The 14,954-nt window shown below is 41.6% G+C and overlaps 1 protein-coding gene across 1 annotated transcript in view; it reads left to right on the top strand.

Moving 5' to 3' along the window:
- The window catches only part of crocc2 (ciliary rootlet coiled-coil, rootletin family member 2), a gene marked incomplete at both ends in the record, with an annotated part of 43,431 nt that overhangs the window by 11,810 nt on the left and 16,667 nt on the right, over positions 1-14,954 (top strand). Inside the window, 14 exons of the mRNA XM_083888251.1 lie at positions 669-821; positions 911-994; positions 1,997-2,100; positions 3,815-3,959; positions 4,426-4,532; positions 5,105-5,311; positions 6,932-7,028; positions 7,219-7,308; positions 7,394-7,522; positions 8,611-8,810; positions 9,204-9,386; positions 9,791-9,935; positions 10,349-10,495; positions 10,604-10,834. Coding sequence (XP_083744377.1) covers positions 669-821; positions 911-994; positions 1,997-2,100; positions 3,815-3,959; positions 4,426-4,532; positions 5,105-5,311; positions 6,932-7,028; positions 7,219-7,308; positions 7,394-7,522; positions 8,611-8,810; positions 9,204-9,386; positions 9,791-9,935; positions 10,349-10,495; positions 10,604-10,834 — 2,022 coding nt within the window. The remainder of the gene's footprint in view (positions 1-668; positions 822-910; positions 995-1,996; positions 2,101-3,814; positions 3,960-4,425; positions 4,533-5,104; positions 5,312-6,931; positions 7,029-7,218; positions 7,309-7,393; positions 7,523-8,610; positions 8,811-9,203; positions 9,387-9,790; positions 9,936-10,348; positions 10,496-10,603; positions 10,835-14,954) is intronic.

Genomic DNA, 14,954 nt, shown 5'->3' with positions numbered 1-14,954 from the left:
TGTATTCAAAGACAATCATATAGTTATACATCATGGTTTATGTCTAACTGAAGAAAATAAAAAGTGTAGGATATCTATATTTATTCATGTGGATGGAGCATCTCTTAATCTAGGCTCCTCCGCTATTATTCCGCCGTAAACTCCCTCTTCTTTGACCAGGCGACTTCCTTAACAAGACTTCCTTTTGTGAAAACTATTATTTCAACTAACTAATCCACTCTTACATCAGACATTGGTTTGTGAGCTGAACTTTTGCATTTGGTCTGTGGCATGATTGTTTCATGAAATCAGAGGAGACCATATTTGGATGAGGAAAGAATACCCCCTGTCAATTACAGAGAAGCCATGCCCCAAGGCAGACCCTGATTTATCATCTATTTATAAAATGATCATCATACTTTATTGGAGATTAAACTAATGATTGAGACCACAAACTCCTTTAGGAAAAAGTTTTCTTCTCATTTCATTAAAAAATGAGAAATCTGGTAATTTTCACTTTCCAGACCATGAGGAAACATCCATGATTCAATTGTCGGTGATTATGATCAGATTAGAGTATAAAAAAGTACATAACCTCTGGCTCAAATGACTGTGTGCCATCTCTCACAATGTGCAACATATCGTCACACTCTCCAGTTTTGTAAGGCTCTTTTTTTTGTTCCGTCCAGCTTGATCAGATGCTGATGCTGCAGTCTACAGTGGACTCGGACCAGGAGAGCGTGTCACTGCAGAACAAGGAGAGAGCTTACAGCCAAAGACTGCAGGTCTACCAGGAGGCCCAGCAGAGACAAGCCCAACTTGTTCAGAAGCTGCAGACCAAGGTGACTTGAGAGGAAGTTTGCAATTCTGATTGAGATGTAAATGGTTTATTATAAGCATTAACTGTTCATCTTTTCTTGTTTAACACTAGGTTCTTCAATACAAGAAGAGGTGTGGAGAACTAGAAGAACAAGTACTGGAGAAGACTTCAGAGTCGGAGAAGATGAGATTGATGGTACGTGGACATATGTGGCATCTTCAAGGTTTAAAATCCCTCCTGAATCCTTTCATTACAACAGTGAGGATAAAGTGGTAGACAATGGAAGGATAAATGTTTATGGTGGTGTTTTTCACACCAACACTAAACATTGTCAGCTTTTTCTTTTTTCTTTTAAAACAGAGCTGCTTTTTCGCTCTTTTTCGCCCCTTTCTCTACGGAGCTCCCCCTTCAGCTCAGTACATATGTTTACGACACCACTGTAAACATCCATCTTTCCATTGTCTACCGCTTTATCCTCACTATTTGCACTCCCTCCCTTCCTCTCGCCTGGCCGCGTATGGACAAGCCGTGGAGCCATGTCCATACCAGTTGGCATCTGTTTTGCTTCTGTGTGTTTCAATTCTTGCCTTGTCATTTCCTCACTTCCTCCTTCATCATATAGACAGTGCCTGGCTAAGGGGTGTGTGTCTGTTGTGAAAATTTGTGTTTCTCGAGAGAAGTGAGACTTAGCATGACCCCCTGACCTTGCAAGGATGGTTTGCAGCTCAGAGCTTTGTTTTTTTCTCATTATATATAGTATATAACATAATACATATATGTGTACTTTTTTGCAGTACAGGTACTTCCTTTATGCTCGTTAGTTCAAGTAAAATTTTTGCGCTGTCATAAATTTAACACCCATGAAAGGAATCATGCAAAACTGGAAAGTAAAACACAGATTTTCATGTTCATGCAGTAAGATTTGAGATTTTGTTTCAATATAATTAATTCATCCAAATATTAGTCTTGGCTGTGTTGCCCCCAGAGAGACTTTGGTTTTGCAGGTTTTCACTGAGTTCTGTTTCTGTCAAAGGTAACTGCTAACGGACCACTGCTACCATGTACTGTATGTCAGGATGCAAGTAACGTTAGTGTGTGTGTGTGTGTGTGTGTGTGTGTGTGTGTGTGTGTGTGTGTGTGTGTGTGTGTGTGTGTGTGTGTGTGTGTGTGTGTGTGTGTGTGCGTGTGTTTGTTCAGCTGCAGGCCCACCTGGACACTGTCCAGCGTCATCAGCGGACAGAGCAGGATCTCAACATGGCTGTCCAGAACATGTCTGCTCAGCTCGAGGAGGAGCAGAAGAGGTCAGTGACGGGCATTGTTCATAGCAATTAGTCATGTCACTATTTAAAAATGCTAAATGTTTACAATGATAAGTCCATGAAAAAGGAATCCAGTGCTTATGCCTCAGTACAAGCTACATGTTTTCAGATTGTCTGTGTGTATATCTATGATATTGTGTATCCGTGTGAATGTGATATATGAAATACTCAGGGGAGTTGCATTACATTTTTCATGGACTTGAGGATAAACAGATTATATTTTGTGGAGCAAAGGTCACCGTGACCTCATCAAACTTGTTTTTGTCCATAATTTAATTTCAGTCAGGAAAACTTATGTAACAATTAAAGTGCATGTAAAGTGATAAAAATATCTCTATATTCTGACTTTGTCTCCCCTGAGGAAAATGTGTTACTAACCACCTTGAATGACACGTACACATACACGTACACAACTTCATTCTTTTGGACAGCCTTATCCATAACCTGTTAATGTCTAAACCTAACCACAATTCAAATGTTAGCCCTTTACTTAACCAGTTCCTCATAAATTAGGTTTTTATGTCATTACAATGTTTGAGGAGTTATCCTGACTGTGGCTCCTATGCATCATTTAGCCATACTTTTAGACATGCCTGAAAAGTCCTGAACAGCCACGCTCTGAACTGCTCTTCCTCTCGTGAAGAGCAGAATCTCTGCATTTGTTTTACAGTCACTTTAAACCATTAATTGCAACAAATGGGTACACTTGTGTGATGACTCCACTCCACTCAGATTCTCCCTTAGAGAAAATGTGGAGCACACAATGCAGGAAATACTGGCCATATTTGACCTCTTCTATATACAAATGAGTTTGGACAGATACAGATGTAAACTATAACTTGAGGAAGTACTTGTTTTGTTTATTTTTAAGAAGAGTAGAAATCAAGCTGAAGTATTTTTTGAAAATATCTTATGTGGACCAGAGATTATTCCCAGCACTTCTTTAGTTTCCTGCCTCTGCTACAGGGTGAAGGCAGAACCTGCCCTTGGCAAACAGTGTCAGCGTCCAATTTGTCAGAGAAAATTATTGGGGGCTGCATTGGCTCTCCTCTCCAAAGCATTTTAATGAAGCTTCACATTAACTATCGGGCTACCTCTGCAGCTGTGGCCAGGTTTTAATGCTCTATGATTTATGCAGTCATGAAACTTTATTTGAAATGCCCACGGTCAAACCTTTGCCAGGATCTGATCATTTTCACTGTCTAACATTATTTGTCACAGCAGCTTTTACAAAGCCTTAAACACATGTAAGTGTAGCGTTAAGACCATCCGTGATATGTTTCTGCTTATTATTGGAAATATTGAATCCCTCTTTTACTTGCGTCACACTTCCCTTTCAACTGGATATCATAGCATACATGCAAACATGGTTTTGGCTCAGTCTCAGACCTATTAGCAAACTTAGAAATGTGGCATGCTTTACTGTAACATCATGTGAGGGTTCAGTGTGAGAATGATGCAAACTTTTTTTTAAATGACTCTACTGGTAGATCTGGTCGAAGTTAAATCTAAGTCGACACAGACTTTTAGAAAACTGTCACACATGTTCACCCTGTAAATTTGGTTGACACGGGTGGATCTCAAAGCCACACATAAAATGAACTACAGCATTTGGTTGCTGTTGTAAGGAGGGTTTTCATCACAGGGAAGAAATGCCAAATGTTTTCTTAGAGTCACAAGGCTCGTTTACTTCCAGGTGTGCCAGCCTCAGCCAAGTGAACTCTGTGCTGCGGGAACAGCTGGAGCAGGCAGGCACCGTCAACCAGGGCATAACAGAGAGCTTGTGGAAGGCCCGCGAGGATGTTGAGTTGTGCGATACCCGACTGCGTAAAGAGCAAGAGGTGAGGGAAAAAAAAAAAACACAAAATGAAGGTGCTTGTGTCAGAGAAGCAACAGGGGAAGCTCAACTTTATCCCTTTTTGCACTGCGATTGTGCAATTAAACTCCAGTCGAGTTCACATGGGGTAGGAATTCCATTCATAGCCAGTTTTGTCAATTCACTCTCGTTCCCTGTTCATTTCAGCGCTGTGATTTCTGAGTTGTTGTTTCCTGTGAAAACATTCCAACTGCTGAGGGGGAGGAACATTTTGTGTAAACAATCTGGCGTTCGTGCTGTAAATGGGCTACATCTGTCGATTCAGGGAAATCCAATTATTTGTATATGTGCCAGTATGAATCCTGGAGTTCTAGTATTGCATCTGTTTGGTATCACAATAAAGTGAGAGGTGCCATCGTTTTGCTGAAAGCAGCCCTTACCACCCAGCCTCCAGTCTCTGGTTCTCCCTTGTTGTCTGCTTCTCTCTGCAGACGTGTGCCTCCCGGTTGAGTCGTGAACAGGCCTGTGTCAGAGCTCTGTGGCGCCAGGCCTCCTCCCTGCAGAGCACTTTCACCCAGCTAAGGACTTTCACTGACAGGTGAGCGTGGCATGCTGCCAGAATCCCCCCAGCTACCCGGGATTTCACAAGAACCCCCCCATTCTTTTCTATGTCACGCTCATGACTGCAACCACAGTGCATTTTTCTTCACCAAGGATAAAAGTGGAGAAGGTCAACAGGGTCTCCAGTCCCCTGCTCATTGTTTCATCACTGGGGGGGGGGGGGATGATTTTAGGTGTTTCTCTGCACTGTTGAAATCATCCATCAGGAAAAAGCTTCAGCCCTGTAGGACATGGCCTCGATCACACTGAACCCCTGTGAGCAGCAGTGAAGAGTAATTTGCTTTAATAATGATTGCTCTGCTTATAGACAGCTGTGATTATGTCAAAAGCTGTGCTGTAACTTAAACTGAAGACACTTCAAAGTGAGTCTTGATCCCAGAGCTTAATCGCTAAAGATATTGATCCTTTCCAAATACAAACAGACTGTTTTTTTAAATAAGACTAATGGCTCACAAGTGTATGACTGAATGCAGCACGTCATGTTCCTTACACTTTCGAACTTTTCATGTGTCACGACACGTCGTGTAAAGCTTGATGTCTTTTCAACAGGACTCTGTCTGACATGCGAGGGGAGTGTGTTGCTGTCAGCCGGCAGCTGCATGTCGCCTGCATGAGCTTGGAGGCCAGAGTAACACAGGGGAGCACCTCTAGTGATGTGGAATCGTCAGTGCTGGAGAGGCAGCTGAAGGACAAGCTGAGAGAGGCCATGCAGCTTCAGGGTCGATGGGATGTGGAGAAAGTCAATCTTAACTCCAGGTAACATCATCATAAGCGACAGTTACGTCAGAGGTCCAGTTTACTTTAAATAAGAAATGGAGAAGTTCAGTGTGTGTGCCTGAGTGTGTGTATTAGTGACATCTAATAAGGAGGCTGCCTCGCCAGTCTAATGGAAGACTACTCCACTCACTGCTCCAATTGCTGTGTGTCAGGGAACTATGGTGGCCTTTGCAAACAAGGAGGGATGTCATTCTTCTTTATTCTGTGTCAGAACATGAAAGGCAAAGCATGCTCTCAGTGCTTTTTCTGATCAGGCTGCTGTCGAAAGAAGGTGGCCTACATAAACACGGTCCTTGAAGTACATTACAAAAGGCTTTTTCTAAAGCTACAGAAACCAAACAACCTTTATTTTAACATGGTCCCACACACAGAGACATGCTTATGAGAGCATATGACATTTCTGTCAATAAACCCTCCAAAATGTCACACACTGGACCTTCATGTACCTGAAGAAACATACATCTTTGACCAACTGATACCCTAGACTTAAGATATGTTCACAACCATTGTATAAGTATACAACAAAATTCAATATTCACTATACACTACCGTTGAAAAGTTTCTGGTCACTTAGAAATGTCCTTATTTTTGAAAGAAAAGCACTTTTTTCAATTAATATAACATTAAATTAATCATAAATCCACTCTATACATTGCTAATGTGTTAAAGGACTATTCTAGCTGCAAACTTCTGGTTTTTAATGGAATATGTACATAGGTGTATAGAGACCCATTTCCAGCAACCATCTCGCTAGTGTTCTAATGGTACATTGTGTTTGCTAATCACGTTAGAAGGCTATTGGATGATTAGAAAACCCTTGAAAACCCTTGTGCAATGACGTTAGCACAACTGAAAACAGTTTTGCTGGTTCTTTGACAAAAGGGCAAAATTATTATTTTGAATAAAATTCATTATTTCTAATCTTGTCAATGTCTTGACTATATTTTCTATTCATTTTGTAACTCTTTTGATGAATAAAAGTGTGACTTTTAATGGAAAACACAAAAAATTGTATAGGTGACCCCAAACTTTTGAAGAGTAGTGTAGTATTAAAAATAAATCCTGTATCACTATGAACCTAGTGATGTTTAACAGTACCCACTTTAGCCGAAAACTGTTACTGATTAATGGAAATAGCTTCCACGCCATAAATAGTATTGACACTATGATACCTGACGTTCATCCTTCAGGCTGGTCAGAAGTGTCATAGACTTTCATAAAATGACTTAGCTTCAGGACAAATCTAGGGCGACCATTTGATCGTTCCATTCCTATGACTGCATACAAACAGTGGGCTTTGATCATTGAAATCCTGCACATCAAACTATTTTCATGTGATGATAAAGAACATTCCAGTGTCTTGTGCCATCTCCTGTGCACTTTAGTCAAATAACTGCAGGAATGCCAGTGCCTTTGTGTTGTGGAACTAAGCTGCCTTTTGATCTTATCAAAAGTCTATGTTAATCCCATGATTCTACACATGGGGAACATGATAGTGTTGATGGTCTAGTAGAGGAGTTTCGTATCTCCAGTGTCTCCAGGAACTTTGTGTGTGACTCTGCTCTCTGTCCATTCTCTCACATCGTCGCTGTGTCCTAGCATCCTGGAGCTGTCCGACACAGTCAAGCACCTCAGGAGCCAGAACAGTGAGAAGGATGCCAGCCTCACAAGCATGCAGATCAGTCTGGACAGGATGGTGGGACCCCGGGACTCAAAAGTGGGAGGTGGCAGATAGACGGGTGGTTAAAGGGGCGAAAATATGCTGTAATCTGGACCTTAAGTTTGATAAACTCCACAACTTCCTTGTCTAGAGAGCTGCAGTCTGGGGAATGTCAGGCATTGCTCTATGTGTGCTGCTTATCTGACCTCAGTGGTTTCCTGCCCAGGAGACAAGGAGAACAGAGGACAGAGCAGAGATGGAGGTCCTCCACACTGAGATCCAAACCCTCCAAAAGATTTTAAGTCATGTCCATCAGGTCAGAAACAGAACAGAATCAATCTAAGATGAATAGTTTATTGTTTATAAATGATACTTATTTTCATCCCCTTACCTATGTCCAGTTGGTTGGTGGTGAAAGTGACAGTGGCTCTGAAAGTTTCTCCTCACCTCTCCATGGCCGGTCTCCTCTAAAGAACACCACCTTAATGGCTGTGCAGAATAGTCTCTCCAAGCACCAGAAACAGACACAGGTACGTTATTTACACAGCAAAGATAAAGACATAAAAGTTATAAAAACCATAAAGATCTGAACTCCTGGTTTGAGGCCTTGAGATTGGCAATTTGGCCATGTTCACTTTCACGCATCTAAGCAGTAGCAAGACAAAGGTATTTTTTTTATCTGAGCTGATGTTGCATCACAACATCATAGACATTCTTCTCATTATTGTTTTGGAGAAAGAATGACAGAATTCCTTTGTGCTACAAATACAGCCCTCATTTCATCCCAGTGTAGAGAATAACGTAGTGAAGGCATATACAGGACCAACATAGCAACAATATAGTGTCTTATCAGTTTTAACATAATAAAAATTTGAATCCATAAAATTGTCAAAATCAGCTTTGAAACTGTAATGGAAAACTTGATTGAGTCCATCAGCTCCACACAACTTTATCTGCGTTTCTCAGTGTAGCAGTATTTAGATCTCAAGTCCAACACTGCACACAGGGAGTGATTTTCAGAAGTAACCACGGCTGCTCAAAAAACTTGCTTTTTCAGCAGTTTGACCAGATTATTGCTTCTTGTCCCTGCCCTCCACTGTGCTGCTGTATACACACAAATGCTCCCTCGGTCAGGTTTTGCTTGACAGAGCCTGTTTTCAGATGAATTACGCAGCATGCAGATAATATTACATCATTTCTGTTCACAAAAAAACCCAACAGAGGCAGATCATTACATCAACAACAATAGAAACTACACACTGCAACTTTTAAATACAATTCTTAACATTTGTAATAACATTTCGCTCGAATGGGGTCACATGGCAAAGTGGTTAGCACTGTCCGTGTGTGCGTGGGTTTTCTCCAGGTTCTCCGGTTTCCTCCCACAGTCCAACAACATGCAGAGGTTGACTGAACACTCCGTAGATGTGAATGTGAGAGTGAATGGTTGTTTCTCTCTTTATGTTGGCCATGCGATGGACGGGTGACCTGTACCAGCCCTATGTCAGATGGGATTGGCACCAGCAGCCCTGCGTCCCTAAAGCAGTAGGGAATGGATGCATTTCACTCGTACATCTCAAACTATTAACGTGTGTATGTTTTCACATACAAACCACAGGACCTGCACGGAAGTCTGGATGCTGCCCTCGAGCAAGTGGACATGCTGCGTAATCACATGCAGGAGAGGGACGCTGAGAGGAGGGAGCTTGAGCAGAAGATTCAGGAAGTTGTCCGAGAAAACCAGGAGGCTAAAAAGGTGGTAGAAGAAAGTGTCCGAGACAGTAACAGATACTGTCGCTCACTGGAGCTCATATCCAGGTACACTGACGGAGTCACAGATCAGCTCAAACATGTCAGGCCTTCAGAAACTGTTGATACAAAGTTATACTTTTGCTTGGCTTTCATATTTTTAGACTGTTTTTGTAAAAAATGCCATTAGGCCTTAATGTTGTTTTTGGAAAAAACGATTATGATGATGATGATGACAAATATTGTTCTTTGGATTTACAGTACAGTTTAATTAAGCACTCTCATCCAAAAACAATATTTGCACAACAGTGTTGAGGAGATGTTTGTGAGATGTTGTGTTCTGTTGATATTGGTTACAGAAAAAGTGTGATGTTCATGTTGATGTTGATGCTCATTGTGCAACACTTGCACTCAACCTTCCCTCTCCCTCTGCCTTTCTCTCTGCCTCTCCATCTCTCTCAGTGAGAAGCAGAGTCTGGAGAAGCTGCTGTCAGGGCTGCAGCAGGAGGTGGACTCCCAGCGTGCCGAGCTGGAGGCGCTGCGGGGCTCCTCGCTGGAGCTCCAAAGACAGCGGGACTTCCTGAGGCAGCAGAGGGAGGATCTGGAGATGCAGCTAACACGCCAACACACAGAGGCCCAGAGAGGGTACAGCGTGAGCCCAGAAGAATGACCGTTGAGCACATCCCGTCCCCCGTGATTGTTTTGAAGCTCCGTTTATTTAGAGTTCAGATCAGTAACACATGTCATTATCCAGATGACATTTGGATGAAAATGTAAATGATTTACATTGCATTACTGCACTCATGCAAGAGGGAAACTTGTTTTGCGTTTGCTTAAAAAATTTGATTAGCTGAGAATTGGAGCGGGACATGCGATACAACAAAAAAGCAACTCCCTCAGTGTTGTGGCCTTTGGCACCAAATTTCTACATCTTTCAAAGTGGAGATGGATTACTGTCAAGGGATTTTGTTTATACAAATAATCTGTGTGTGTGAGAGACAGAGGAATAGTGTGAGAGGGTCATGTGTGTGAAACATTTTGTGTTTCAGCAATAGGAGCCTAGAGGAGCTTGAAGGGAAACACTCTCATCTACGAAGTGAGCTGGTGACAGTGAAGGAGAATCTGAATCAAATCACTCTACAGAAAGAGGTGTTGGAGGAGGATAAGGCCAGTCTTGCTCTGGCTCTTAGCAAGGTATACTTTCACCGGCTGTTCACAGGCAGCATCTTTTGCCCGGTGCCTGTTTTTCTGGGTGTCACCCTGAGATGAAAATATCTTAACTTTCTGGAATGTAGCAAGTAATTTCAGTGCATCCTCTGATACTGTGACTGTATAATTAGGTCAATCTAGTCTTTGACTACACTGAAATAAGCTTAGAACCTCCATTATTCAGGCAAACCTCCTGAAACAAAAGAGGAGAAGACACAAACATTGTTTTAGATTTATGTCACCTCTACAGCTCACAGGTTTTGGTCACCTCACATGTGCCTTGGTTAAAAATTTCTCTGCTTTGTTACATACGTTTTTCACATGTCGTGCACCAGGTAACCTTACCTGGTACTGGTTAAGACCTTCTCAATGTTCACGCATCATGATGCACTCCACAGATGGAGTCACAGAGAGCTGCACAGGAGGTAGCCTTCACCAAACTGCAGAATCAAGAGGCTGCACTTAAAGATTCTCTGGCCAAAATGGCTGCTCTCAGCAAAGGCTTAGCCAAAGACAAGGTCGAACTCAATCGTATTCTGCTGCAGGTCAGTATGTATATATATATATATATATATATATATATATATATAGTATAAGAGTTGTAGCATTGATTCAAAGCAGAACATGAGCTAAATCTTTCGTTGCACTCACAGACAGAAGGTGAGAAGGCTGTGTTTGACGGACGCAGGCGGGACGCTGAAGTGGAGCGGGCAGCAGCTCGGGAGGAGACGGCACGGGTGCAGCAGGAGATAATGAATCTGCTCACTGAGAGACAAGACCTGGAAAGCTCCCACAGCCACTTACAGATTCTCTGCCAGAAGCTTGAGGCCGAGATGAGGCTGCTGCAGAGGGAGAAAGCTCAGGCCCTGGAGCAGCACTCTCAGGTCAGAGACCCCCAACTATTCTCACACTCCAGCCTCCAGCCTTCCAGCTCCCACCACCTGGGAGAGTTTTTGTTATTAATAGCTTTCAGCAGGTTCATGGTGTTCTTTTTTGTCACGTTAATATGTGTTGGATACGCACACATCTGCCACGTTTTTTCCCCTCTAATGGGATATAGAGAGTAGTTTATGTACTTTATGAGAAACTTGGGACATAACAAGCAAGGGATCCACATGAACAAATGTGAACTGGGTAAGATAAATAGATAGGCACATAATATTCAGTCGGGGGTTTCGGTGAACGAGCCAATAAATTAACACCTAAAGAATTCCCATTCTCCTCTCAGCAAATCCAGATCTCTCTGTGTCGTCCCCTGAAGAATGAAAAGAATCCTCTCCTGTTTTATTTCCTATTCTGAACGTGAAACAGGGATACTCACTTTGAGCTCAGCTTGACTATAACAAACCTAAACAATTTGACAAATTCCATCCAAATATTTTTAGATGGCTTATCTGTGAAAATAAATCAGCCGTTTATATAACAAGCTTTGGGGTGTCCATTTAACTGAGCCTCACACAGAACACACACACACACATCCAGCTTGTGCTTCAGTCACATTCATAGCATTGGTTTAACTCACCCACTTCAGTATTTACCTGAGGAGAAGCTGAAAGACATTATGTGCAAATATTTAATTAGCATGAGGTTCAAAATCCCATCAGCATTAAATTTAGCTTCTTAAGTGTTCTGTTGCAGTGAAACATAAGAAGTGGCAGGGGCCCATTTATGGCTTTAGGGGAACTCAGCTCAGTTAGGGCGTCAACTGAAATGCTTCTCAATCACTTTAAGTGGAGTGGCAACAAGCGTTGCGGGACTGCATTAAGGGTCCATTGCTTTGCTTTGTGTTATGTGACTTTCAAACTAATTTCAACACCGGCGCAATCAAAGTCAGTTGAATGCCGTTTATGTATTTAGCTGACACTCTTTAAAAAGAGCTTCTGGGAAAGGTCAGTCTCTCTGTTTTTGTCGGGTGAAGTGCTCAAAACCATGTCAGACATCACATCACCATCAATTTAGCACTATTAGCAACTCTTGCTTCAAAGTTAGCGATGACAGACCCTGCTCTGCTAAGGGCCAGGTTGTCCACAGAGAGCTGTTTTCACATGCACGTTTATGCCCACAGTTCCGTTCATACTAAATGTGGGTCTGCATCAGTCCTGTATTCCAGGCATGTGTTGATTTTTATTCCAGTAACAGATTTCTCACTGCCTCCAACACCACAATATTGGGTCAGCATGAATATTGGAAGCAGAAGGAAACCAGCACCTCTATACGTTTACTATTCAATACACTAAAATGTCATTCGTCATTGATCTGTGAATTATGTAAAAAGTTGTGGTTTGTCACCAGTTGTCAGACAACTTCATGATGTCACCGATCAAGCCGCGAAACGGTTCCTACATGTAACCCCTCTTGTAAAAGCACTTTCTTGTTGTTTTAACACTTCAGGGTTTGCATAAACACACAAGATTTACTGTGTGAATTTCAAGCTTTTAAGGTGCTGATAGGCTGACTTAGCTTCTGACAGAGCACAGCTGTTTTCCCAATTCCAGTCTTTTTGCTAAGGTGCATAAATGCCCCAGGCTCTAGCTCCATATAAACTGTATATGTATATACATGATATACGTGAATGAGTAATTTTTTTTTCTCATTTAATCTTTGGAAAAAAGTAAATAATCATAATTCCTAAAATGAATCACCCTGAAAAATGTTTTACTCTCAAGTTTTCAACATTGACCTGCAGAGGTCACTGAGATTCAGTGACTTAAATAATGTTGCAACGCTACAGTATCATGTTTTCATTTCAGTACGATTCCCACAGTAAAGTGCCTGATGCGTTTACTTCATTTATACAAAGAGAAATCCCATGAGAAGCATCATCTCAGCACCTTCTAACATTCATCTGTTCTTGCAGTTGAATGAAACTCAGCATGCTCCTCACCAAAATGCACCTTTGCCCACTTTCTCATCTTTATTCCTACATAATGTGTCACATTGTTTGTCATATTAATTTAAGTAGTGGATAGGAAAAAAACATGGTGATCTTATACATGACCATCTTACGCTACCCAGAGACTGTGTAGAAAATAGACATAGTCTTCCAGGTTCCTTCTTAACCCAAATGGAAAGTGATAATATATTAGTTGCAAAAAGAAGTCTGGAAGTTCTCACTTCAATTTCCTGAGGAATTAATGGTCTCAATCAGAGGGAAATTTGAAGGAAAATGCATGGTAAGGTATGGCACATGAGCGGACAACAGTGTGATTGACAGCTGGTATCATCCATGTTGTTAACATGGCTCTGGCCAAATCACAAATCTAGAGGCTTCAAAATGGGAGTCACGACATCATGACCGGTTGTTGTTTGACTCTACTACATAAGAAGTGTGTTACACTTTTTCCCCCTACAGTTTTGGAGTGCATATTTTTTACGACATCACCATCCTTTGTCTACGGTTTTATCCTCACTGACGCTCCCCCTCTCCATGTTTTTAATGGAGCCGGCAAACACCAGTCGTGAAGCCATGTCCATGCCGTTTTGCATGCTTCTGTTTTTCAATTCCCAACATTCTCTTCCTCGTTTCCTCTGACAACAATTTACTCTGCTTCTTTTTTTGCCGATGCTGCTGAGATAAATGTCTTGATCTTATGGCCTGTACCTGACTAGGGAGTTTGTGTGGCCCTGATCTTGCAATGCTGGTTTCCACCATCCGACAATAGAGGTAGTGGAGACAGCCCCCCAATCTCCCCACAACAAGCCATTTAAGCATTGCAGTGACTCCAAAGCTGTTAAATTTGGGTAAAAATCCTGCTTTAAATGTAAATGTGCCAGATTGTAACCATAGGCTAAGGTCCATCTGTAGTCCCTAGTTAATGTCAGCAAGAAAAAGGTCATTCACATATACACTATTATGCTTCTCAGCACAAGTACACAGTGCAGCCATAAATAGACTAAATTAAAAACAATGTAAAGCAACAGTGACAATTGCACATTGCCTCATACAGTGCAGCTATCGTTGCACATTCTTGCATGTTTGTGTATTGCAGTTATACGATATTGTCCATTAATAGATTGCAGTCATACCCTAAATTGCACATGGTGGTTAGACATGTCCACAGTGCTGGCTTGTTCTCAGCCACATCTTCAGATGTGTGTTTTTTTTTTGAATATTGCAAAGCACGATCACTCTCCAACTGAAGGTGATGAACTGTTCCATAATGAACAACAGAGCATTCTGAGTGAAGGCAGTTCGTCTAAAGGGCACTTCACAGTCACCTCTCACTGTGGCTCTTGAGGCTCAAGTTGTGGAAACGCAGTTGTAGTAGCAGCGCTCGAATCCTGGGCTTGTGACTCGACTTGGACTTGAGCACTGATGACTCAGACTTGGACTCAAGCTGTTGCTTCATCCAGACTCCAAAGTTGAAGATGAGGACTCTGACTTTTTATTTGTTTAGGACATATTCATTTGGTATGTGATGTATGCTAAAGTGTAAGTGTAGTTACATATTTTCATAGTGTCAAGATGCCCAAAGAGACTTCCTAAATTGTTTACTTAGTGGACATTGATTTTTACAATGAACTCCAGATACACTGAAAATAAACAGTGTATTAAACAGTTGGTGACAATTTTATGTCTTTTTAACTGTTTTATTTGTGCTCTATGTCCGCTCTAAGTGGAGCACTGGAGTCCATCTTGTAACTCGATCTAGACTCAGCCTTGATAACTTGGATAGTAATGGAAACTTGACTCAGAATTATCCTCAGTAATTCAGGCGCAAACCCTGGGGACTCAACCTCAATTTGGACTCTGGTGACTTGGACTGCTCAAAAATGAAATAGAAAATTTAAAAACAAAATGTGTTTTGTTCATATTTGTGTTACGTGTGGTATTGAAAACCTTACACTGAAATGCACCCAAGCAGTCCTAAATCCTAATGCTTAGTATTTCCTTTTCATGATATCGTTTTTTTTCTTTGTAATTTGTAATTATTCTAGGTTTAGTGACTCTTAATGGCTATTACAACATTTTCATGCGCACTATCTGGTGCTTTATGGTGCTTA

This window comes from Microchirus variegatus (assembly GCF_963457635.1).
Source record: "Microchirus variegatus genome assembly, chromosome: 4".
NCBI lineage: Eukaryota > Metazoa > Chordata > Actinopteri > Pleuronectiformes > Soleidae > Microchirus > Microchirus variegatus.
The sequence above is the reverse complement of the archived record's forward strand: the minus strand, read 5'-3'. Positions and strand labels throughout refer to the sequence as shown.